At 43.4% G+C, this 27,000-nt stretch overlaps 1 protein-coding gene across 3 annotated transcripts in view; it reads right to left on the bottom strand.

Annotated features, from left to right (window-relative positions):
• The window catches only part of PLCG2 (phospholipase C gamma 2), a 178,130-nt gene that overhangs the window by 1,988 nt on the left and 149,142 nt on the right, over window positions 1-27,000 (bottom strand). For all 3 annotated transcript variants that reach the window (XM_019012688.4, XM_055366757.2, XM_055366758.2), the window contains 7 exons: window positions 24,674-24,831; window positions 21,794-21,896; window positions 19,943-20,152; window positions 18,405-18,550; window positions 17,393-17,507; window positions 16,251-16,418; window positions 9,975-10,063 (listed from right to left, as the gene is read on the bottom strand). In XM_019012688.4, the coding sequence (XP_018868233.1) occupies window positions 9,975-10,063; window positions 16,251-16,418; window positions 17,393-17,507; window positions 18,405-18,550; window positions 19,943-20,152; window positions 21,794-21,896; window positions 24,674-24,831 (989 nt within the window). The remainder of the gene's footprint in view (window positions 1-9,974; window positions 10,064-16,250; window positions 16,419-17,392; window positions 17,508-18,404; window positions 18,551-19,942; window positions 20,153-21,793; window positions 21,897-24,673; window positions 24,832-27,000) is intronic.

The following is a 27,000-nucleotide window of genomic DNA, read 5'->3' as shown; positions in this document are numbered from 1 at the left end:
CAAAAAGGCAGGCAGGAGGCAGATAATTTAAAATCTTTTAAGGGCCTTAAAACGCAAGGTAACAAGCTGCAAGGTGGATGAACCTTGAAAACATTATGCTAAGTGAATGAGCCCAACTCTAAAAGATCACAAATCGCACGATGCCATTTATATGAAGTGTCCAGAACTAGCAAAATCACAGAGACAAAGTAGATTAAAGGTCACCAGGGTCTGGGGGATGGAGTGAGTGGCAGCAGCTAATGAGCGTGAGATTTCTTTTTGGGTGTTGGAAATGTTCTAAAATTGATTGTGGCCATGACTGTACAACACGTAATAGGCTATAAACCATTGAATTGTACACTTTAAATGCGTGATTATATGATATGTGGTTATATGAATTATTTCTCAAAGCTGTTACCCAAAAAAGCCAAGGTATCATAAATTACATCTTGCAGAGATGGGCATGTGCCTCACCTGTAGCCAGTAATGATTTCTACTTCCCCCACCAGTACAACCTCCAGGCACATGACCCAAGCAAGGCCAACTAGACGCATCCGTGGGACTTTCGTTGGTGCTCTTGGTAGAGTTTCTTTTCTTGGGATCAGCTGAAAGAGTAAGTGTGGTTCTGTCATGGCCACGTTGCTATTGGGTCAAGAAGTTTGGAATGTGCCAGAAAAAGAGGAAAACAGCCACTGAGTGAACACAGAGATTCAGCCGTGACTGAAACAAGACCTACCCCTAAGCTTTTCAGTTGCAGGAACCAAAATAGTCCATTATGCTAGGGGAGAAAAAAAGACAAAAGCCACTCAGGGTAGGGAGTTTGGGTTTCATTGCAGGGGGAGGATGAGGATGTTTTACCTCGTCTGTTTCAGAGGATCCCTGACTACTCTGTGAAGCTTGGCTTTGCAGGAGGGTCAAGTCAATTGGCCTTTCCCGATGGAGTTCAAGTGAAAGACTCCTGTGCTACAAAAACATCTGTTGAGGTGCACAAACAAGATCCTTTGTCATTTACTTTTAGAAAAACACGGACTCAGACCATACTCTGCAAGGTTTTTTCGTCCTTTAATGACCTAACAAAACAGTACCCAGGGTAACAGCTGGAACTGTGACTTTGGAGAAGGGGGACAGAAGATGATTATTCCGGCTGTTTGCAAAGGTTGAAGAGTAAGCAGAGGTAAAATGGGCTGTCCTTGGTGATTAAGTGAATGTATCAAGTGAGGCATTGGGAAGAGTCAGTAATGACTTCACTTGGTAATGACTTTCCTCCCTATTAAGAATAAAGCATATTAAAAAGTCAGGAAACAATAGATGCTGGCGAGGCTGTGGAGAAATAGGAACACTTTTACACTGTCGGTGGGAATGAAAATTAGTTCAACCATTGTGGAAGACAGTATGGTGGTTCCTCAAGGATCTAGAACCAGCAATACCATTTGACCCAGCAATCCCATTACTGGGTATGTACCCAAAGGAATATAAATCATTCTACTATAAAGACCCACGCACATGTAAGTTTACTGCAGCACCATGTACAACAGCAAAGACATGGAACCAACCCAAATGCCCATCAATGATAGACTAGATAAAGAAAATGTGGTACATATACACCATGGAATACTATGCAGCCACAAAAATGAATGAAATAATGTCCTTTGCAGGGACATGGATGAAGCTGGAAACCATCATCCTCAGCCAGCAAACTAACACAGGAATGGAAAACCAAATACCATATGTTCTCACTCATAAGTGGGAGTTGAACAATGAGGACACAGGGAGGGCAACAACACACACCATGGCTAGTTGGGGGGTGGGGAATGCATGTGGGACTTAAAACCTAGATGACAGGTTGACGAGTACAGCAAACCACCATGGCACACGTATACCTATGTAACAAACCTACACATCCTGCACTTGTATCCTGGAACTTAAAGTAAAATTTTACAGAATAAAGTTCAGAGAAAAGTTAAGAAAAAAAAAAAAAGAATCAAATCGCCGGGCGCAGTGCCTCAGGCCTGTAATCCCCAGCACTTTGGGAGGCTGAGGTGGGAGGATTGCTTGACCAGGAGTTCAAGACCAGCCTGGGCAACATAGTGGGACCCTGTTACTATAAAAAATGAAAGAAATTAGCCAGGCATGGTGGCATACCCTGTACTCCCAGCTATTCAGGAGGCTGAGAGGGTAAGGTCACATGAGCCCAGGAGGTTAAGGCTGCAGTGAGCCACGATCATGCCACTGTACTCCCGCCTGGGCAAGACATGAGACCCTGTCTCAAAAAATAAAGCAAAATGAAAACCCCATTTAAGTCTTAATACTATACCATGAAAGGTCTCTCTTTCCCTTTTCTGCACCTAGAAGAAAATGGCTTCTGTTGTTTTATTCCATGTAATGGGTATTTGTTATTCGGGTGCAAGTTCAAAATTCACCTTTTCTATGAATGCTTCTATAACTGCAACTCTTTATCACCTTTTCTGAGTGCCAAAATATTTGCAGCTATATTACATACTGTAGTCCTGGGTACACTGTATATATATGAGATATAATGCACATTCAGAAAAGAACATAAAAGATAGAAACAGTTTAGTGAATACCTCTACAGCAAATGAACCAGCCCTCTTGACTTGAGGAACCACCACTCTAGTCAAGAGAAAGCATTTTGTCATACTTATTTCCCGCATTTCTTTTGAGTCTGAGTTTTCACTTAAAAATTTAGTTTGTTTTATTAGAAAATGAAGCTTTTGGTAATAAGTTTTACCTGGCCTGAGACAAAATCTTTATGGCATTCTCTGCCTTTAGTTTTTTTCCTGTTTGTTGGGGGGAAAAAATACACCAAAAATAAAGTTTTTCCCCCACCAATACCTTTTAAATTGTTTTATGTTGGAAGCTTAAGCTTACAAAAAAGGTACAGTAATAGTACAATGTTCTCACATACCCCAACCACCTAGACTCCACAGTGTTAACATCTCACACAACCACAGTACAAGTATCAAAACTAAGAAATTAATATCGGTGCAATACTAAAACTACAGATCTTATTCATATCTCACTGGATTTTCTACCAATCTCCTTTTCCTGTTCCCACATCCAATCCGGGATCCCACAGAACCTTTAGTCATTGTGCTGCCTTAGTCTCCTACAATCTGTATGGCTTCCTCATTCCTCCCTCAGGACACTTTGGAAGAGTACTAGTCAGTTATTTTGTATGAATGTCCAGCAACTTTTGTCTGGTGTCTTCTTATAATTTGTTTGAGGCGATGCAGTTTTGGCAAGAATGTCACAGAAGCAATGTACCCTTCTCAGAGTCTCACATCAGGAAGTACGTGATTTCAATGTGCCTTATTCCAGGTGGTTGGTAACGTTGATCATCTGATTAAGATGGTGCCTGCAGGGTCTATCCGCTGTAAAGCTGCTATTTTTTTCTTTCTAATTGATAAATTTCTTGGAGGAAGACACTTTTGGGACAATGGAAATATATTTCTTCTCCAGCTTTCATTTTGCATTCATCAGTAGGTCTTACTGCAGCAGTTAGTACTATGCTGTTTCAATAGTGATTTTCTAGTTCCCTCATTCCTTCTACATTTATTAATCAGAATTCATTTGTAAGGAAGAGCTATCTCTTCTCTTATGTATTCATTCATTCACAGACATGTGGCTATTTCATTCTGTGTGCTAGAATCCGATATTATCATTATTTTGCTATGCAAATTGTTCCAGCTGTGGCCATTGGGAGCGCTCCCTGGTTGGTTCCTAGGCCCCTTTGATGTGCTTCCACCATTTTTTCAGCACTTCTTTATTTACTGAAATGTTAAGATGCTCCAGGTCCTTTTTATATTTTATTTATCCCAAGTCTGGAAATCAACCACTTGTCTAAGGAGCCCTGATTTCTTTTTATTGGCATATGGCATTTAGCAATATCTGGAATTGAGAAACCAATGACTGGGGTGTCATAAGTTCTAGGCACTCAGCAGAGTGAGCTAGGATATGTATGTATTTGTAGTAACATGTAAACACACACATTCATTCATCTATGTGTGAATGTATATATAAATATATATGTAACGAGTTTATATTGATACCTCCAATTCCAATCAAACATTAATTTTGGAAGGGTTGGTATAAATTTCTACTTGTTCACATGGTGTTTTGTTTTTTAATAAGATTTTATGTTTTTTCTTATATAAGTTCTGTACCTTTATTTAAATTATTCCTAAATGTGTTATGGTTTTTGTCAGTATCACAAATGGGATTGCCCATTTGTCCCTTCCTCCCACACCACATTTCTGTTTGTTACTTCTAGAACAGACAGAAGTGGTTACATTCAATAAATACAAGAAAAATAAACATCAGTCTCTTTAAAATTGAAGTCTTCCTGTTTTGTAAACTATACAATCAGAATTTGTACAGTTTAAATTTGTATAGAATAGAGATCACTCGACCTTTTTTCTACAATTATACTGATTATTTCATTTGGCTGTTTACATTTATGGCACCTTCTAGTTTATGCTTTTTTCATATTTGTTGCTAACTGTGCTGGTGTTAAACCATCCTTGCATTCCAGAATAAATGCTTAGTTGTAATATATTGCGCTTCTAGTAAACAGCTGGATATTTGCTATTTTTTGAAGTTTAACATCTATATTCACACATGACATTGGTCTACAGCTGAATGAGGTTAGGGGAAAGCTAGGAGTACTATCTTTCTCCAGTTTTGATATGAAAGTTGTATAGCTTCAAGACAGAGGAAGGATTTCCATTGTTATTCTTGCTTTGGTGGAGTAAAATTGGAATTACGTTATTTAAATGAAGACAAAACTAAGCTATAAAACCATCTAGATCCTAAACCTGTTTTATCTAGTAGGTGTTTTAACTTTTCTACTGCTTTTCAGAACAATTTTTGCCTATTTACATTCTTTAAGGTAATCATCCATTTCCTGTAGTTTATTATTTGGGGTTCAGTCTCCTTTCCAGTATTTACTCTTACATGTTTTTCCTCTTTATTCTTTTATTAAGTAGGCAAAGAGTTTAACTGGTCTTTTGAGGGCTGGACACAGTGGCTGACACGTGTAATTCCAGCACTTGGGGAGGCTATAAGGCAGGAGGATCTGAGAGCAGCCTAGGCAGCAAAGCAGGGCCCTGTCTCCACACACAACCAAAAATTTTAAATTAGCCAGGCATGGTGGCATATGCCTGTAGTCCCAGCTACTCAGGAAGATCACTTGAGCCCAGGAGGTCAAGGCTGCAGTGAGCCATGATCACACCACTGTACTCCAGCCTCGGTGACAGAAAAAAGCACTGTCTCAAAACAAAATTTGGCCTTTTTGATAAACCAGAATGTTTTATTCTTTCTATCCTTTTATTTTTATTTGTGTTTTATTCAAGTGGTTTCTATCTCTTTTATTCCTTTGTTCTATTTTATTGGTGTTTTAAAAGTTCTGAAGATGAATACTTAGTAGTACATATGTCTTCATTCTTTGTGAAGTTTTAAGGCAAGCACTTTCCTCTTCTAAATGTAACTATGGCATAAATGTTTTACTTTCTAAGTAATTTTACTTGTTTTAGTATATTTAGAAAATTATTATCTTCAAATTGTGAGCAATTTTGCCATCTTTTTGTATCTTTTGAATCTAGTCAAGTTACAGCCAATGACTTATGAAATCATTATTTTTTAAAAAAGTATTAAATTTTTCTAACAAATGCAATCAAATTTATGAAGTTTGAGACATAGAAGAAAATAGTGTATGTTATCCATTTGTAGGACACAAAGTTGTATATTTCTTAAGGCAAATTATTTTGATACTATGTCTTTGCTGATTTCTTATATATAAGACTTTCCAAATTCTGAAAGATTTTTTCTTTATACGGTTGTCTTTGTATTTGTAGGAATTTTTGTCTTACATACTTAGGTACTATGCTATTTGCTAATGATTTTTATATCCCTTTAGAAAACAAGCATTTTATCATCACATATTGTTCGTCTTAATACACTGTAGTACTTCTGATCGTAAATTCTAGATTGATGTTAACTTTTCCTTCCCAATTTTCCCAGTAACTCTTCCATCCATTCCTATTTGTTTTATTTACCTTGCCTTTAGGCCTATTCTTGTAAACACTGCAGGTAGATTTCTAATAGGAGGATTCAGCCTATTCACCAAATTAAATGTAAGTTCTTATCCATTTCACTTCAATTACTACACATTTTACTTTGTTTTAACTTCTTCTGATTCTTTACCTTATTTTTACTCTCTTGGTCAAGTTTATGTTGATCTCCTTTTTTTCCTCCTTATTTCTTCTCTGTTTTTCAATTCTGACAGTGGTTACCCTCAGTTTAACAATGCTAACTAAAATCACAGTTTCCTTTAACATCAGATGTAGCATTAAATCTCCCTCTGCAGTATAGTTTATTTACTGACTGATTCCCTAGTCGTCAAAGTTGAAATAACCTTTAGGATACCTTTATTTTACCTTTCCATGCCTTTGCTTTGTTGATACTTGATTATTTTTTAGCTTTTTATTGTCATTTTTTATCATGGTATATTTCTTCCAATTCAAAAATCCTTATTTGATATTTACCATGACAAAATTTTTATCACACTGTCATCATCCTGTAAGATGTAATTGTACTGCAAAATTAATTATTCACTGGTTTCCCTCTCTTCACCTCCCTATCTAAAAGTATTCTTTTCTGACTAAAATAATCATCGATTCAGGGGCTGCCTCAAGATTTCCCTTGAGTAGGATACACGATATATCTAAAATATTGCATACCTTGAAATTCCTTGACATGTCGGGGGCTGGACACTGAATTATTCTGTCTTCCTAGTCCACATTCTACCCACTTTGGGAGTCTTTTAGTTTTCAGCACCAAAGAGGACAAGTCTGATATTAGACTTATTCAGTTTCCTTTATACACAACTAGTGTGCTGGAAGTCCAGGTTTTTAAATTTATCCTTGGAACTTAACATTTTTACTAAAATATTACTGAGGGTATGGATGTGTTTTCTATTCATCCCACCTGCAACCAAGTGGGCCCTCACAAGCAGCAGATTAGAGAAACACTTCCTCTATTCGCTATTTCATTAATAGCCCTCCACCATCTGTTTAACTTTGTCCTTTGGGACATGCTTTCATATTAGGTCCTTGGCATCTGTCCTCCCAGCCCACCTTTTCCTTTCTTTCCATCTCATGGTGGGGGTTGCCCTAGATTGTGAGACATTTCCTTCACATTATCTTTGGTGTCACTAATGCAGATCTCTTTATATACCGAGTTTTTTAATGCAACAAATCAGGTCTTTTCTTTGAATTCCAGAAAGCTTTCTCCAGTGCTCTCCTTGGATGTCTTTGAAAGATCCTATGAGTTATGTGTTACAGTTCTCATCATCTGAGGTTTCCACTGGCTCAGTTTCAACTGCCAGCCACCTGCTCCAGGTGTGTACCTTAGTCTGTCTTCCTCTTTTTCCACTGCATGCTCATGGTTTTGTGTGTTCAGTAGTCATGTGAAACTCTTGGGTCACGGATGTTAAACACAGCAGTTTTTGCTCTTTTGAGCCAGCATTAGGCAAACTGACCAACTTTAGCTGATGAGGCGTAAGGAGGGCCTTTGTGTCCCTCCAGGTCTCCCCAGGTGTAAGGAAATCTTTCCCAACCTCAAAAACCAGGACCAGCTCAGTGCCAGAGTGCAGCTCCCAGTCCTGGACCTCCAGGATTCTAAAGTGTGCACTATTCTACAAAGGGATTCAAGCATCTGCTCTAGGATAAGCCTTAATCTAGTGCACAACATCCTGGGTTTTCTTTCACTCTAAAGAAGGGACTCTCTACCCCTTGCAGGTTGGCTCCTACCCAGCACAAAACAGAACCCAGTCCACCCAGGATCAGTACTAAACAGGTCGTGGGGCAGCCAGTTTTCTCAAATGTGCCCTCCAGAAATGGCCAGTTTGCCCATGGAAGATGATGACGATTTAAGCTTTCCTATTTTCCCCAGTCCCATTCTTCGGGATCTCACCATGTTAAATCATTCCAGTGGAGGCCTATTCCAGTTAATGGCAAGATGGGATATAATACATCAACTTAAGAGAAACTATTTACTTGCGGAGAACAATTTGACATGCAGGTAAAAATACATGGTCCTTTTTTCTTTGATTTATTATTCCATTGCTAAATATCTAGCCTTGGGAAATAATTTTTAATCAGAAAATATTACATGAAGACCTATATTATTTATAAAGTAAAGAACTGCCAATGACTTAACTCTCCGTTAGTAGGAGAATAAGTGAATTAGGGACCCATACCTGATGAAACAGGCATCAATGGCTTTGAAAATGATTTAAAGTCGTCTGTGAAGTAGAAAAGGGCACCTGTATGAATCTGACTATGGAAATATCATATACAAAAAATCAAAATCATAAGGCAATGGAAATCTACCAAGATGGTAACGGTCGTTAGATACAGGCTATTTGGGGGACTCTTTTCAACTCCCCCACCTTTCTTACATCTTAAACAAAATACAGTAGGTAATAAAATGCTGCTAAAAATACTCTTTATAAACTAAACATACTGCTAACAAAGTAAAGGACTGCGACTTGATAAAGTAATTGTGACATGTAAATGGCTTCTTCAGGTGTGTAAAGTGCTTATTGACAGTTTTCTGGGGCCGTAAACTCTATCTCAGCAAAGGTTTTATGAGTAAACTCCATCTTAGCCCTTACTGGATCAATCATTTGCTCAGAAAAGTCTGCCTTGAGGCTGTTTACCAGAGTTTCTCCCTGGCTTCCAGAGGATATGGTGATAAATAAAAGGTATGACCGTGGGCATTAAGGAGAAAGCCCAGGTCTACCGAATGCAATTCAGCTCGGCTTCCAAGAGCGACTCTTCATCCCAGTGTGGACAGAAATGCCGAGCTGCACCTGTGAGTGGCACAGAACCAGGTGACAGATGTGGAATTAAATGAAATCTCAAGACCTAGCAGCTGAACTAAAGAAAACTTTCAGAAAGCAGATTTGTGAGCGTCGACTTTCCATTTAGAACCCCACACAACGCCCCTGGCTCCCTATAGCGGCAGCCCCGGCATTAAGCTTCCCTCATCAAGGAAGTCAAATCTGCATCAACACAATTTTCTTTTAAATATACTAATTTTCTCTGCTGCTGGTGATACCTAATCACTTAAATTATTTATAATGTTTCCGGTTGTTTACAACAGCCTCGCAGAGCAGCGGGCCTAGGCAAATGCTGCCCTACCACAATCTAAAACCATTTTTATCACTTGACTTTTCTGTGAAGTGTCTGCGGAGGGGTTTTATGTATAGAGAGAAGCAGCACTGGTTCCCTTTCCCCGGGCAATAGATGCACAAATCCCAGATCTTCAGTGAGCTGGGGAGGGATAAGCTTCACTAAGCAAAGGGTCTTCATGCTCACTGGTTTAAGGCTTCTGCTAAAGCCCAGGTTTTACAGTTTTACCATTCAGCTAAATTAATTGATCCCACTAATTCTATATCTGAGTATTGATCCTAAGGAAAGAATTCTGGCGTAAAGGAGGAAAAAGGACTCACCTAAAGCTGTGCATGATCACCTTATTTGTAAATGGATTCCATCTAAATGCTCAGCTTGGGGTGTGATTAATTTATGGTCCTTCTACTTGATTGGAGGCTATCAGACTTTTTGATAGGATTCCTAAAGATGCACTGGCACCAAAAAGCATCCAGAAAGGATGAGTCTACCTCTGGCCTGGCTCTTGCTGAAGTGAAACTATGAGAAACTTACAAGTACCGGCACCCCTTCCTACACTGCCTACACAGAATCACACAGCATTCTCCAGGAAAGGAGGATGCTGGGAGGGAAAACCCAGGACACTGGGGAATTAGCAAAAAGGAATTCTTGTATGATGTCTCACGCTTGGGCTAGATAATTCTCAATGGGCTTAAGTCCATCTGCCAATTGTATTCACAGGCCGTTTCTACCCTCACCAGCAGGCATAGCTCAGGGAACCCTTACTGGTGTTTCTCCACTCACCAGGACTGGCCGCATCTCACAGAAGACCAGGAGGGAAGCCAGCTCTATGTCCTCGCTGTACCCATTCTTCAGAGGAACGGATCTGAATCCTGAAGCAGAACAAGGAGGAAAATGCAAAGGCAGGTAATTAATGTCAGACCTTAGATTTTTTTTGGAGGCTACCTCGGGATCATAGGCCTAGTTCGAAGGGTAGAGAAGTCAGTGCCCCATGCTGGGGGCTGACTTTGTGGAAGCCAGAGGTCCTATCCTGATGGTTAGGGACAGAGGCCGGCAGCCATGACTGACTGGTCCATACAGGGAAACAAGGTTAAAAATATCTACAATCTAGAAATAAAAATGACTCACTCAGAAGAAATTAAAACCCACAGAACATTCCACATTGAGTGTAGTGATTGCAGCTGTGGTTCAATTCCTTAAATACTCCTGAGACCAAAAGAGTAGTGAATCCTCATCCATTTCCTCCACTTACAGCCTTACAAAGCACAGGACCAGGGAGTGTGTTTTATCTTTAAAGATTTCCAATGCGAGGAAATCTTTCTGTCCCTTAGTAGTTCATAGCAGTATTGATCTTCCTCCTCCTAAAGCCATTCCCTGTTTACAATTAGGACCTGTCTTTCACAGTCATTTAAATGTTTCTTTTTATTTGGGGCTGAGGGGGGCAAGTTGGAGCCGAATCTCCCCCCCCCTCCCCCAATTCAGTAATGTTTAAGGCAACACATCTCAAAGGTTGGTTTGCTGGCTTGTTTTAATTTAGTATAAAAGAACACAGGGCTGAAACAGAACGGTCACTCCCACCCAGTCCTCCTCTCTGTCCTAAAAGGAACCATGGTTAACAGTATCTTTCCCAAGATTGCATATGCATATGTTTGAGTTGCTTTTAATCACAAATGATAGTGCCTTACCAGTTAGCATTGTATCTCAGAGATGGTTTCTGTGGTCCTAGTTTGTCTTGAAAGCATTTATATCATATCTACTGATTCTCCAAGACAAGTAATGCCCAAAATAGGACACTCCCACTGTTTCCTCTGTGCCTTCCACCATTCAGATTTTGGGCTTATTTCTCTTGGAACATTTTATACTCTCAGTTGATTTATCACCTTCAAACAATATTCCCTGAATCTCTCACTTTCCACTGCTTATGAAGAGGAAGGTCACATTCTTACACAAACCTGTTCCTTTTCTCTCCCCAGTTTCTCCTTTTACACCCCTAAAGTGTATTATCATTTCTGTATGGACACGGTATATACTATTTGCATTCCATTTTGTAACCATAATTCTCCCACAAAGGGAGGCTTATGTTTTTCTGGCATTTTAATATAAAATTCTTAAACATACAGCAACACTAAAAAAAATTACAAGGAGTACTTGTATACCCACCACCTAGATTGTATGAAACTTTTACTCTACAGTTGTCCCTTGATATCTATGGGGGACTCGTTCAGGACCTCCCCAGATACCAAAATCCTTGGATGCTCAAGTCCCTGATACAAAATGACATAGTTGGCCAAGTATGGTGGCTCATGCCTGTAATCCTAGCACTTGGGAAGGGCGAGGCAGGAGGATCACTTGAAGCCAGGAGTTCAAGACTAGCCTAGGCAACATAGCAAGACCCCCATCTCTACAAGAAATAAAATAAAATAAAAAATTTAGCTGGGCACGGTGATGCACACCTGTAGTCCCAGCTACTAGGAAGACTGAGGCGGGAGGATTGCTTGAGCCCAGGAGTCTGAGGCTGCCATGAGCTATGATCACACAACACTGAATTTGAGCCTCAGTGACAGAGGGAAGACCCTGTCTCTAAATAATTAATTCAGTGGCGTAGTATTTGCATATAACCTATGCACATCCTCCCATATCCTTTAAATTATCTCTAGATTACTTTAATACCCAAGACAATATAAATACTGTGTAAATAATCATTATACTGTATTAAGGAATAAGAAAAAAGTCTGCATATGTTCGATACATAATGTTTTCAAAAATATTTTCAACCCAAGCTTGGTTGGTTGAGTCCACAGATCCAGAGGGCTGACTGTACTTGTTTTGTCATGGATTTATCTACCCATCAATCCATCTTATTTATGTATACAATTCAAAGTATGACAAAGACATCAATATACTTTCCCCAGCATGCATCTTACCACCCAGAGCTCAGTATTAGTTTACAGTGTTCCTCTTCTGATACACAATTTTATACATAAGGAAATGTACAAATTTATATTTTTTAATGGCTGGATGCTCATCATCTTACTGAATTCTGTGGATGCCTTCATTGGCTAAATTTGTCCTCTTTTGTTCTCTTCAAAATGAGCCCATGGGACACAGAATTCCTGAGCTGTGCATGTTTGAGAGCATCCATCCTTTGATTTTATACTTGAGTGACAGTTTGAGGGGGTATAAAACCTGAATGTTTTATACCCACTCATTTCCTGGTAGGGTTTATGGGGACATTGCTCTCATTGAATATACTGCTGTAAAGAAGTTTTCTGACCTATTTTTCCCTACCGCTACAATGTGATTTTTGTTGCTAGTTTGTTTTTTGCCTTGATAGAGACTCTCAGAATTCTTGCAGTCTAGCCCAGTGATATGCCAACATTAATGCAAATGTGAATCACCTGTGAATCTTGTTAAAATGCAGATTCTGACTTGGGAAGTCTGGGGTGAGGCCTGAGATTCTGCATCTCTAATGAGCTAATCTGTGGACAGTGGGGAAGAAATCTATGTTATGGTTTGGCTCTGTGTCCCCACCCAAATCTCATGTTGAATTTCATGTTGAATTGTGATCTCCTCTGTTGGAGCTGGGGCCTGGTGGGAGGTGACTGGATAGTGGGGGTGGACTTCCCACTTGCTGTTCTCATGATAGTGAGTTCTCACGAGATGGGGTTGTTTAATAAAAGTGTGTACTACCTCCCCCTTCACTCGCTCTCTTTTCCTCCTGCTGGCCATGTAAATATGTGCTTGTTCCCCTTCTACCAGGATTGTAAATTTCCTGAGGCCTCCCCAGAAACAAAAGCCTGTACAGCCTGCAGAACTGTGACCCAATCAAACCTCTTTTCTTTATAAATTACCCAGTCTCGGGTATGTCTTTATAGCAGTGTGAGAACGGACCAATACAGTCTAGCTGCTGATTGACTGTTAGAATGAACTGGAATGACTGTTTGCTCCATGGCGTTCCGGGAGGCTATCGGGTAGCCCCTACACTCCGATAGCATGGTTCCAGGCCAGACAGTACTATCTGACACTAGGCATGTGCCTCTTAAATCGGAGACATGAGCTCTGCCCCCATGACCAGCTGTCTCCAGCTCTATGTACCTTCCTCTCGCTGCCCAAGTCCCATTTTTATGCACTGGGCAGCCCTCCTTGTATGAAAAAAAAAAAAAAAAACATAATTGTTTTTCTTATTCTTGCTTCTAGTCATTTCACTGGGGAAAGGGAAATACAGACACCTTTTAAAGTAAGATCAATGCATCTGGCTTTGAGCGCCCAGTGAGAGGGCAGCCTGCAGAGGGGGAACACGGGGTTTGAAATTAGACATTCCTGGGTTTGAATCTCAGCTCTGGTCCTACAGGTGTGTGACCTTGAGCAAGTTAAGTCATAGTCTCTCGGCCTCGAAGTGCTCAGAATTTTAAAACCAAACATAAAACCCCTTTCACAGGATTACTGTGAGGATTAAAAGAGAAAGAGTTTAAGGTACCTAACACAGTAAAGGCTGCTGCTTTCCTTCCTGCGCTCCAGCTGGTTTAAAAGCTTCAGTGCATCTCTAATGACAATGGGCAAAGTTTATTTTTTCAGTATGGAAGACCCTCAATGCCTCCTGTTCATTCTATTTCATTCCTCCCATGAATATGGATGTGCCAGGCACTGCTAGGAGCTGGAAAGAAGTGAGGAAAGGTCCCTGCTGAGAGTATCTCACAGTCGGGGGAGGACGAGGTCACATTTTTAATCTCCCTTGAGGTTTTGACCTTTGTTTTTTTCTAAATCTCCAAGCTAAGTCATTGCATTCTGCAGATGAATTGACACACTTTGATGCCCATTAAGGTAAGGAGGTTTTATCATCAACTCTGACATCTCTGCAAGGCACTAGGAGGGGTTCTGAGGCTCAAGGCCCTCATCCTTCAAGAGGACGTCGGGGTAACCAAGGGGTTTCAGCACAGCTGCCCCTCTCTGCTGGATGAGTCCAGTAGAGGAACTGGCAGGCAGTTACCATAAAAAGAAATCTGTTACAGCATCAAGGCTAGGAACGTAAAAGTGTACCAAAAGCTACACTTCCTGCACCAGAACAATTGGTGTCATTCCTAAGCCTTATTAGACTAATCTAAAAGAAGCAAATCAAGGAATCACAGCCCTGATCAGTGCTGGGTTTAAAGTAGTTTATAGGCCAGGCACAGTGGTTCACTCCTTTAATCCCATCACTTTTTCTCAGACCAACATGGCAAAACCCCATCTCTACTAAAAATACAAAAATTAGCTGGATGTGGTAGTATACTCCTGTAGTCCCAGCTACTGAGGAGGCTGAGGCAGAGGCTACAGTGAGCCAAGATCACCCACTGCACTCCAGCCTGAGCAACAGAGCAAGACTCCATCTCAAAAAAAAAAAAAGGTAGTTTACACTGTGGGTGAGTTAACTCAGAAGGGTTGCCAAATATCAGGCCTCTTACAAATGAATACTCATTATTATTGCTAGAGTAGCAATGTTCATGAAAATGAACATTTCTAGAGTACAAAAAAAAAAATCAGAAAGTGTAAACATTTTCCCAAAGTCTTGTTTCATCTATTAACTTGCTAAGGAATTCATTCCCTCAATGGTAAGATAGGCAGCCTTGACATAGTTTGGTTTTGTCAAAGTGCCATCCAAGCACCATCTGGGGAGCTGCCTAAAGATGCAGATTCCTTGGCCCCACCCTGGGCTGACTCGTCACCCTGTGGTGGGTCCAGGAACCTGCATTTTCTTTTGAGTCTTGCTCTGTCACCCAGGCTGGAGTGCAGTGGTGCAACCTCAGCCTCCCAAGTAGCTGGGATTACAGGAGTGAGCCACCGTGCCCGGCCAGCACCTGGATTTTCTAGCATGCCTGCTGCTCAGAAATTGGGCTCCTGCCCAGTAGCAGAAATGGTCAGGTTTATGATGTTATACAAAAAAAGGTGGAAGTTGAGGGAATGTCTGAAAACAAAAAAGATCCAATTCAGCTCTTCATTGAGCCCCACGTTTCCAAACAATACAAAAAAGATCCAATTCAGCTCTTCATTGAGCCCCACGTTTCCAAACAATATCAAAAGACTGTATTTTTATGTAAGTAACTAAAATGACAGTCATCTTTCTCTTGAAAAATGATCCTCAGAAAACAAGGGAACAGTGACCTCTTGAGGAATCCAGAAGAATCTATGATCTCATATCTCATGCACCATGCATCAGAAATACTAAAGGAAGAGGAAGAAGGAAAATTCAACATCCAGCAAGGGCCTATTTGTCAAACATTACACCTAAGATCCAGTGGGAAAGTAAACTAGAGAAACTATATAGAAGCTAAGGAGAGCCAGTTTTTTTTTTTTTTTTTTGTAAATGACTGGCTCTAGAAGCAGCAGGGTCCCAAATCCCCTCACCTGGAGGTGTCTATCTCAGCTGTGTAGGAAGGGCTCAGTCATCTGGGATTCAACAGGGTTCTTAAGAGCTGGTCGTATGACCCAGCTTGGCTTGGTTGCAGAAAAATACAAAATGACCCTTCTTATACCATGAAGGGATCTTGTGTTTTCTTCAGCAGGGAAGAAAACTGTAACAATTCAAAGAAGTAAATTAACCCACCCAATTTTATAGAAGAAGAAGGTGAATTCTGAAGGGTTTGGGGAGTTGGACTCTGGAGATTGTTACTCCCCCCCGCCAAAATGCCAAAGGTCTCTCCCTTGCCACCCTCTCACACTGCCAGCCAGAGAGCAGGAGGGGGAGATCAAACCAGACTTAGCCCTAGCTAGGGAGAAGCAAACCGCATGTAATATTTCAAAATGGAATCAAACTGCAGTGCCAGGTTGACGATCCACTAACAATCCAGTTTTGCTTGTAAACATCCCACTTTGAGGGGCATAGCCTCTCCTGTCACCCACTTCCTCCCACCTGTGTGCTACGCGACAGGCTGTACATGCACCAGCTCTCCAAGCCACCCAATCGGTTTTACAGTGATTCCATCCAAACCAGGAAAAATGACTTTTCATTCTTTTTGAAGCCAGCAGCCAAACCAAAGTACAATGCCAGCCCAAATCGAACATCTTAATTAAAATGCCTCTTACCTGATTTGATTGCTTTAATGGGGTAAGTGGCATGAGCAAGAAAGTTGGGATCGCTGAACATATCTTCTTCATAAACCACAAAGCGCAGAAATGCCAGGTTTGGGTCATAAATTTCAAATGTCACCTTCTCCTGTGTTGGAGCCCAGATAGGGCTGAGGCCATTATCATCTGGAAGGAGATCAAAGCTCATTAGAGGCCACATTGGAGCTGCCCCCTTCTGGTAAGACAATCTCTGCATCCTTCAGCTGTGAATCCCCTTAGCAACCATGTAAATAAATATGCATCTATGCCAAGATCTAAGAAAATCTGAATAATTATCTTCACTCCCCCACCCCACCTTGAGCAATCCTGGAAGCTGCTGTTGCAGGCTGGTCCCTTGGTGAGCAGAGGAAGGAGACCACCTCCCATCTCCCCACCCCAGGATCAGGGACAAGGGAAGGGGGGAGGTGTTTGCAGAGCAGGAAGGTGGATTTTGGAAAAGACAAAAGGGGAGGAGAGCCTGGGAGCCACATCCACCAGCAGGGGGTTCTACAGCTGGCAGGGGAGAGCCCAGCCTCACAGAGCAGGCAAGCAGCAATCCTGCCACTCTCCATAAATGCCAGTTTATTTGGTCAGCATCTGAGTTGTTCATTGGGCTACTTTTTACCAGGGGCATGGATCCTGTGCTTTAGAAAGGCCCACCATTCACTGTTCCCTCCTGGCTTTTCCTGGAAGAGCAAGCATTCCTCTTGTCCCTCCTGCCCTCTAGGGGCTAAGATCCCCCAGGTTAGGCTGATCCTCTGGGTCAGGTCAGCCATGTAGGTTCACCCCCTCTCTCTGTGTCTCTGCCTCTTGGCCTTTGACTCAGGAGATTAATCAGATTGGGCTGTTGCACAGAGAGGACCAACCTAGTGTCAGGGCCTCACCTAGGATTCCAGACTTGAGTTACAGGCAGGCAAACAGCACTGGGGAAAGTCTAAGGATTTCAGAAAGTGGCCCTTTGTATGTATCCCCTCCTCAAGCTGAACCATGTGGGCAAGAGGAAGGAAAGAAAACCCTGGGACAACTAACGAGCATTGCAAAATCCCCCCACGAAGAGCACTCCCACAAAGGATTCACTGGCCGGACGTTTAAAAGCAGAGGGGCCAAGGCGACTGACTTACTCACAACTGTCGTCTTGAACTTGTTGTTGTCATACTCGGCTCCACAGATCTCCACTTCTACAAAGGGACAGGCAATACTTCGTCCAAGTTTGGGGAGATGGCGAGCACCGAGAACCTGGGACACCAAAGGGAAGCATTGGAACCCCCCTGGAGTCCTGAACAGGCAGCCTAGCGTGGATTGCAGCTGGGTTCTAGAGTGACACTGGATGAGTTCAATGCCAGCCCTAATTTTCCTAGATTCACTGGAAAAGCCGGAGCAACCTTCTGCAGTGGATGAAGGTGAACTGTGGTAGATCCCACAGTTCCTCAGCATCAGCCTGGGTCTCGGCCCCATATGCCACCTGACTCAACAGGTAAAACTCACCTGAGCTCATGAATGCACACATCCATGCCCAAGCAGGTACCTCTGATCAAGGCAGAGCTTAATCACTGGATTTCCATACCCCTAGGAAAGGCTGAGGAACAGTGTGGCATTCTTTTTATAACTGCTGTTTATTTAAAGGCCTGTGTTTACGTATGCTTCTTCCCCCTACCACCCGCCTGCACTTAATTTTATGAGAAATGCAATTCATTTCTCTACTTTTCAAAAATTCTTACAAAGTAACAACACTTTATCTGAAAGTCAGACGAATTTTAAAAAGCCCTGGAATTGGACAAAGTAAGGGAAAAAACTTCTCCATTAAGACCAAATGGCTGTTTCCCATGTTTTCTTTCTCTTTCCAGCCAGAGGCTGACCTCACCAGGACCCCAGAAAGATAGGGTCATACCTCACCCCCACAGAGGACAAGGGGCAGTGGGTTTGAGGAGGTTTCCCCTCCCTTCCCTCTTCTCCCAGAACGACCCTGGAGTGTACTGTAAGAAAGAAAGATCCTCGAACACTGCCTGAATGGGGATCGTTTAAACAAGACAACCAGCCTCCCTAGACATGGGTTCCCTGCTCTCAAGACAGCATCGGCCCAGCCCCCAGGGAGGGCAGCTGGCTCCCCTGGCAGGAAGGGAGGGCTGGCTTTACCTTGACTGTCAGCGTCATCAGGATCTTCCTCTGGGACTCGGGTGGCATCGGGTCATATTTCTCTGTCCTCATGCTCTCAGGCTGCAGAACGTAGCCCGTGCGCCCATTGAGAGAAAACAACGCGTGATTCATCTGCATGTACTTATCTGGGAAGGAAAGTGAACGCCTGCTGTAAGTCAGGCATGAGCACGCTGGCCCCCCAGGCCAGGAGTTCCTAGGTGGGGAATGAATTTCACCTTTTCCCCAAATTAATGTGAGGCAGCTGTTCAAATAGGTATCTCACTCAAAGAAAATATAGGGTTTCTAGACAGCAAACTCCCAGACTGGGGAACACCTTTCCAAGTATGTCACCAAATCCCGAATCATAAAAGAAAAGATTCAAACTTGCTAAAAGTGTCTATGTAGCAATAAATTGCATAGGCTGTTTTAATTCAAATGACAAATATGTGAATATAAATTTTTAACCTCTTAGTTCTGATACATCTATGCTATAAATACCTACTGCAGTAGATACATCAAGTAAGAAGCACAAATAGTTTCCGGAAAAGAAAATGCCACTGCTCCCTAAATAAGGGAAAAACTGGTTAATGTCCCTTACAAGAAGAAGCTCTAATGGATGACGATGTATCAGTTTTCACCTCTCAGTTGTGCAAACGGCAAAAAGTTCAACAAAACTCGGCGAAGTTATACCCAAAGAGCGTACTCCAACCTCCACCTATTTGCATCCCCGCCCACGATCTCTATGGAGGGCAGTTTGGCAGTGTGGCTTAGCTCAGGCACACCTGCAGGCACGTCTGCAGTGGTTTTCCTCAGGGCAAAGTTGATCAAAATGCAAGCGCTGTTTGACCCACCCTGCCTTTCTGAGAATTCTGTCCCATAGACATATTCCTACATCTGTGGAATGGCGCTCACGTCAGGGTACGGAAGGCAGTGCTGTCTATGACAGCAAATAATGGGGAATACCTACATGTGCCTCCACGGGGACTTGTTAAATAAATGATTGTTCCATTCTGTGGAATCCGATGCGGCTATAAAAATAATGTAAAGGAGGCTACTGATGAATAGATCCCTCGAAAGAGGTCTTAAATAACAACAACAAAAGCACAAAGCCGCATGATTTATGCGATTACTTTGTGTCCAGAAGTTTGTGTATGTTAGTTATGCCAGCATGTAAATGTCTCTGGAAGAAAGTCGAGCAGAAAGCCCTCACACAGCAACAGGCCTGGAGAAGACAACTCCAAAGATGCTTTAATTACATGAACTAATGCATTTTCTTTTTCTCCTAAGCCAGACTAACTCAGCCTCTGTCACTTACTTACAATCACGAAGCCTGCCTAAGCCAAGCAGCCTTCGGTCCTCTCATCCCTCCATTCAGCTGCTGGACCTCATACTAACCATTACTCTGCTGAACCGTGCAGTCCTCGGACAAATCACTCATTCTTGGACACCACATGGTATCGCTGACCCAAGGTGACTCAGCCTGGAGTGATTGCAACCGCCACCTTGCAGGGACGGGACTACCTTCAGTCGGCCTTTACCTGCTGTCTGGAAATTGAGTGCCACCATCTGAGAACCGCACAGCCAGAGGCGGAAGGGGTCGTAGTTTGAAGAGTCAACTCTTTGTCCCTTTGGGTAGACGCGGGTCAGGCCCTTTTGATTGTACTTCAGGAGGTCGACGGGCTTCTGTCTGATGATGCTGTCAGCCTTCGTCTCCACAAAGGAGCGGATTTCTCGGAAGTCAGGATTTTCTGCACACAGAGAAAAAGGTCATGAGTACTTCTGTGTCTCATCTGTGCATTTTCTTAATGTTTGCTGCAATGGCTGGATGCTCAGATTATAAAAGGAAACCAGGAATCTCCCTCTTTGACATTCAAGGGGTTCTGATGATATTGTCCCAATTGGTATCACTGTGGACTCTTGCCCTCTGGGGGTTTCAAGTATTAAAAGGGGGCCTAGTTTTCCCACCACCTTTTAGGCTAGAATTATTGTAATTTACTTTTTTTTAAAACTATCACCATCCTCGAACAAGAAAACACAAAAGTGGTACAGTTATAGAAGAGGGAGAATGGGAATGGTTTTGGGTAAGAGAAGATCTTGGGAGGGGAAGATCCAGAGAGACCACAGACACAAGATGAACAAACTGAGAATCACCTGCCAAAGCCCACAGGCAGAGTTGCAATGTGGGTGCCTGTGCAGGGAAGGGAGAACAGGAGGAGAGGGAAGGGGACAGGCCTCATCTTCTCTCCCATCCAGCTGTGGTGGGATAGCCCCGCAATCAACATGCTGAGCCTGCTGAGTCCCTGAAGGTAGAAGTTCCTAGGGACTGGCCTCCCGGTAAGTTAACTGAGGGGTCTAGTATTGTCTGGCTGGTCTTCTGTTCTAAGATGAAAGATATGGAAGCAGCTCAAAACACCCAAAGAAAAAAATACGTACAGCATCATCAAAAAGCTTGCTACCTGGAGAATGTGGTAGAAGGTCTTTTTTTTTAAAAAAATGGCCCCCAACGATGTCCAGGCCCTAATATCTGGAGCCTGTGCATGTCACTTTATATGGCAGAACAGACTTTGCAGGTGTGATTAAGGAGCTTGAAATGGGAGGCTTATCCTGGAATATCCAGGTGGACCTAATGCATCACAAGGGTCCTTATAATAGGGAAGCAGAAGATGAGAAGGCCAAGGAATGCCAGCAGCCCCCAGAAACTGGAAGAAGGGAATGGCTTTCCCCTCTGGAGAGAGCACAGCCCTGCTGACACCCTGATGTTGACCTCATGATACTGATTTCAGACTCTGGCCTCCAGGACTGTGCAAGAATAAATGTTGTTTTCAGCCACCAAGTTTGTGGTAATGGCAGTAAGAACTAAATCCACCCACTAAGTGGGTGATATGGTTTGGCTGTGTCCCCCACCCAAATCTCACCTTGAATTGCAGCTCCCATAATTTCCACGTGTTATGGGAGGGACCCGATAGGAGACAATTGAATCATGGGGGTGGTTTCCCCTGTACCGTTGTTGTGGTACTGAATAAGTCTCGCGAGATCTGATGGTTTTATAAGGGTTTCCCCTTTCACTTGGTTCTCATTCTCTCTCCTCTGCTGCCATAATTGTGAGGCCTCCTCAGCCACGTGGAACTGTGAGTCCATTAAACCTCTTTTTCCTTATAAATTACTCAGTCTTGGGTATGTCTTTATCAGCAGCATGAAAATGGACTAATACACCAAAAAAGCTTCTTCCACCAGCTCCCTCACTCGGAGGACAAACCCAAGGTGGGGCCATCTACTGGGAGTAGTTAAGAACGGGAGAATGCACTCTTTGCCCTCTCTGAAAATATCAGACTCTAAAGGAAGTAAGTTTTCGTTGCAGTTATAGGGCACGTTCTTGGGAAAGATGTTACCTAAGTTGTCCTTGGTTTTGCTGGTTGGTTTGCAGTAGACAACCAGGTCAGATAGCTCGATGGCGATGGACTGGTTCTTCTCCCAGTACTTCATGTTGTTCTCCTGTTTGGAGTTCACTGTCTTTAGTGCCCGCCCCTGAGAAATCCCATCTTCCCAGCTCGCCCTGCATTTTTCCTCCTCCATCCCCACTTTGCTTTCTTGCAGACTCGGATCTTTAATATGGTTGAATGTTTTCCTTTCCTGAAGACAACCCTGCCCCTCTCGTTTCTTCCTCTCACTGTGAAAATTCTTGACAAAGCTGTTTCCATGAGGTTTTGGTGTGCAGCTCAGTCCTGGCCACAGCCCTCAAATATAGGTGAGGTCAGGATGGAAGGGGGCTCTTCTCTGTCACCACCCCTCTGTCTTTAACTCTGCCTCCTGTCCCCTCCCCTAAAGCCACAATGTTAGAGTGTCTCAAATTCTAGTTCTTCAAATCCTCGTGGGCTCTGTGGACCCCAGCATCCTTGTCATAACTCTCTATCCCCTGCACCCTCAAAACCTGCACGCCTGCTCCCCAGCTCTGACTGCCCATCAGGGCTCTGTCCAAGGGGACCACTACCCAGTGCCCAGGCCATGTGCCATGGACTCAGGAGGTACCTCCCTTCGGAAGACCCACCATCAAATCTAACTCCTTGCATGTAAGGATGAGCTTCTCACTTCACCCCAAAGCAAGCAACCGTGTTGGGCCTCCCCAAATTCTATCAGACTTTTATTGGCCAAGGGGGGACGTTGAGAGAATATTTAGATAATAATGGTCACTGTTTGGGGGGTGCTTAGCTCTACCCGTCACAGGCTAAGCACTTGATGGATATTACCTAAGTCAATCCACACCATGACAGGGAGAATTATCTCCATTTAACAAAGAAGTTGGGTAGCCTGGGCAACAGAGTGAGACTCTGTCTCAAAAAAACAAAAACAAAAAACTGCATGACAATTACTCTCCAGGCCTGCAGCTGTCACCCCTCAGGCCATCTCAGTATGGGAAGTCACAATACAGTTGGTGAGGCTCTGGAAACCCACTAACTAGAAGGATTTTGTGACTGCCCTCTGCCATCGATGAGGTGGCTACAGACCGTGTAACAATGTGGGCACTTAGGGACAGGCAGAGGTCCTGGCAGTGAGCAAAGAGTTTATCCGCTGCTGGTTTCCCAAGAGTGGGATGGGGGCCTTCTTCCTTTGCTCCCCAACACCAGCTCCCCAAAAGGGGTAGCTGTGCCCAGTGTGGGAACTCCATCAACTCTACTGTCCCAGTTTTTTTACCCCTCAGATGTAATAACAGGACTTTAAAAATCATTCTCATGAAATCTCAGTAAATATAAAAACCAGTTAGAGAGGAATGCAGACCAAAGGCCGCCAACAGCAACCTTGAACAGCTCAGTTCATTTCAGAAACCTTCACGCGGCAGGAGAGGAGGTGTGAGGCAGGGGAGAGACAGAGCCTTCTAGGGAAATAACACTTTTCCACATTAAGCAAAGTAGAGAGAGCTGGAATGCACTATTTGGAGATTTTTTAAATAAACCTCAGGGTCGTGGCACCCCCCCTGTGCCTCAGAGCTGTACTGTGGCATCAGAGACACTGGAGGGCAGAAGAGATGGTTTCATTGGGAAAGCCAGAAGGACAGCGCAGCTGGCTACAAGCTCATGGTTCCTCCCCCATGGCTGGTGGTGTGAAAAGCCATGGGAAGAATTAGGAGCCCTAGGGAAGGCCCCCAGGAGTTCCTGGGTCAGAGAAAGATGATGTCTCACCAGCGAGGGCACCCATGGACCAGTCCCCTCTGCAAAGTCTCCTAAAGAGGACACTTCCCTGCAGAAGAGTTGAGTGAGTCAAGGATCCTCTCGTGACCAGGGACTGGCCAAGATGTGAGGCCGTCCCAAGGGGAAAAAAATGACCTGGCCACTGGTGGGTGACTATCTTGGAGGAGAGACTCACTGACTCTAGCCAGAAGTCAGAGGGCACAAGAGGCCCCAGGAAGGCTTTAATCAGCCCTTTGGGTCAAGTTCTACCTTAGAAACAAATGGGTCCATGGGAAACCCTACAATTTCTTTCCAGTTCTGCAGCCACAAGAACAGACAGCCCTTACTCCATCATCGAAGACAGGGTGGCACTTTCCCATGTCGCTCTGATATAATGACAAGGCAGTGATTAAGTACTTGTGAGTTAGGAATTTGGCTCCTCATTTTGCAGACAAGGAAACTGAGGCCCAGAGAAGTGTGGTTACTTGCCCAGGGTCCAGCCCTGCCAGGATGCAAACTCCAGTCTGCCCAATTCCATACCTCCTATTCTTATCCAGAAGCTCACACCTTCCCAAAACACTTCCAGCCAGAGACTAGTACTTCAGGTAGGACAGCCCTGAAAAGGTCACTCCCATCTAGAGGGGAAGTTCCTCCACCGGAAAGAACCGGGTCTCGCTGATTTGCTATGTTCCCAGAGCCCATTCCAGCTCCAGGCAGGTGAGCTCAGTGAACGTTTTCTGTGGGGAGGATCCAGACTGCTTTATATGATACTTAGAAACAAAATATTCAAAATGAGGAAGGCAGTAACTTCCTTGGTAAGATATGTAGGGCCGCACAGACATCATCAATGAGCATTGCTGCAGGCACTCAGCCTTCTGAAGGTTCGAACCAGACAACCAGACCCACCTTCCCAGGGCACCTCCACTATCCCTGCCTCTCTCTAACAAGAGGTGCTCCAATTGTCTGAATCCACCTGGTCTCCTTCCTGAATTCTGAGTAGGACCTGGGCCTGCTCATCCTGCTGCCTGGACCCACCCACAGTCCCAACTGAGCACCAGAGCCCTCAGAATGCCAGGCCCACCTGCACCCGGGTGAGCAGGTGCCTACCTTGGTGTCAATCTTCCAGGTGATCTCTCGGATGCTCTGAAACCACTCAAAGAGCTCCTCCACCCTGTCTGTGGCAAACTCCACCGGAGGATCGCCCTGCTTCTTGGGCTCCAGGATGAAGACAAAGGACTTCTGGTTTTTTCCCTGAGGGGCTTTCACTTGGGATAGGAGAATAAGAAATGTCCCAATCAGCCTATTAGAGGGCCACAAAGACCAGACTGCACCCTGCCTGAGCCGTTTCTCTCATGGACCAACCACCACTGCTATGACCACGGTTAGCACTGATGGGGACGTCTACTTTCCATCGGGGTAAGTACACATCACAGATGACTACTCAAGGGATGCAGTAGATTCAGTAGGGTCCTCCAAAAAGATGTGTCAGGTCACCAGTACCTGTGAATGGGACCTTATAGGGTCGTTGCAGATGTACTTAGGTTAAGGATCTCAAAATGAGATTATCTTGGATTTAGGGCAATTCCAACATCCAACAAGTATGAGTATCCTTATAAGAGAAAGGAGAGGGACACTTAAGATGCAGGAAAAAAAAAAAAAAAACATTAAAATGCATGAGAGAACCTGAAAAAAATACCCTCTTGTCCACTTTAGTTACAGACATGTGTTCATCTTGATCAAAAGAAACACTGAATATCTTTTTGGTTGACCAATTAGAAAATGCTTTTTACACTCATCATAAATACTTTTTACAAATTACTAAAACAATACACGTTCATTTTAAAAAGATTTAAAATATAGCTAAGCAACTTGGCATTTTTACAAAATGTTTACATACAATACATAAAATTTTGTGAACTGTTTCACTTAGCATATTGTGCATAATTTTCTATGTTGTTACATATAATCTTTTATATATAAAGAATAAATAATTTAAATGGCTTTTTTTTTTTGAGACAGGGTGGCACTCTGTCACCCAGGCTGAAGTGCAGTCGTGCGATCTTGGCTCCCTGCAGCCTCCACCTTCCAAGTTCATGCGATCCTCCCACCTCAGCCTCCCTAGTAGCTGAGACCACAGGTGCACACCATGAAGCCTGGCTAATTTTTGTATTTTTTGTAGAGAGGGGTTTCGCCATGTTGCCCAGAGCTGGTCTCGAACTCCTGAGCTCAAGCGATCCACTCACCTTGGCCTCCCAAAGTGCTGGGATTACAGGAATGAGCCACCACACCCAGCTAAATGGCTTTAAAAACAGATGCAGACACAAGGGAGAAAGCCATGTGCAGGCAAATGTGGAGACTGAAGAATGCAGCCATGAGCCAAAAACACCAAAGAGTCACCAGAAACTAGGAGAGAAATGTGGCGTGGGTTCTCTAGACACAGAGAAAGGATCTTACAGAGAAGAAAAGATTATGACAGGGAAACTTCTCTGCCAAATAATATTAGTAGCTAAGATTTCTGAGCTCTTATATACCAGGCAATATTCTAAGCAGATTACATGTACTGCATCTTTATTGTATTTTATTTTTTTAATTTTGAGGTCTTGCTACATTATCCAGGCTGGTCTCAAACTCTTGGGGCTCAAGGGATCCACCCACCTCAGCCTCCTGAGTAGCTGAGACTAAAGGCACCCTGCTTTTGCTAGGCCCATTTTACAGGAGGCAAAACTGAGGCTCATTAAGAGAAAGTAACATGTGGAAAGTCATACAGCTAGTAGTAGTAAAACTGAGGCTCAGTTCAAACCTGACTCCAAGATTTCTACTCAGAACCACTGAGCCATGTGCCTCTGCTCTGCAGATACAGGGATGGGGGAAGATGATACAAAGAGCACCAGAAGTGGATGCAGGGATCCTGCACCCCCCTGCCCACAGGACCTCAGCACATGTGGTGGTCGTTCACTTAGGACCTTGATTTTCTCATCTGGTAATCGGAGCAAAGAATCCCTCTCCTACCTATCCTGCTGGATCATTGTAAAGGTAAAGAAGCAGGTTATAAATGTGGAAAGCAGGCTGGGCATGGTGGCACATGCCTGTAATCCCAGCACTTTGGGAGGCTAAGGCAGGCAGATCACTTGAGGTTAGCAGTTTGAGACCAGCCTGGCCAACATGGCGAAACCCTAGCTCTACTAAAAATACAAAAATTAGCCAGGCGCGGTGGCCCATGCCTGTAGTCCTGGCTACTCAGGAGGCTGAGGCAGGAGAATCACTTGAATCCAGGAGGCAGAGGTTGCAGTGAGCCAAGATCACGCCACTGCACTCCAGCCTGGGTGACATAGCGAGACTCTATCGCGAAAAGAAATAATAATAAATGAATGAATGTGTAAAGCAGAGCATTGGCAATAGAAGCAGGAAGTTCCTGGGGCTGCTGTCACCTGAGT

Source organism: Gorilla gorilla, chromosome 18 (genome assembly GCF_029281585.2).
Source record: "Gorilla gorilla gorilla isolate KB3781 chromosome 18, NHGRI_mGorGor1-v2.1_pri, whole genome shotgun sequence".
Taxonomy (NCBI): domain Eukaryota; kingdom Metazoa; phylum Chordata; class Mammalia; order Primates; family Hominidae; genus Gorilla; species Gorilla gorilla.
This window is presented reverse-complemented; position numbering and strand designations above follow the sequence as displayed.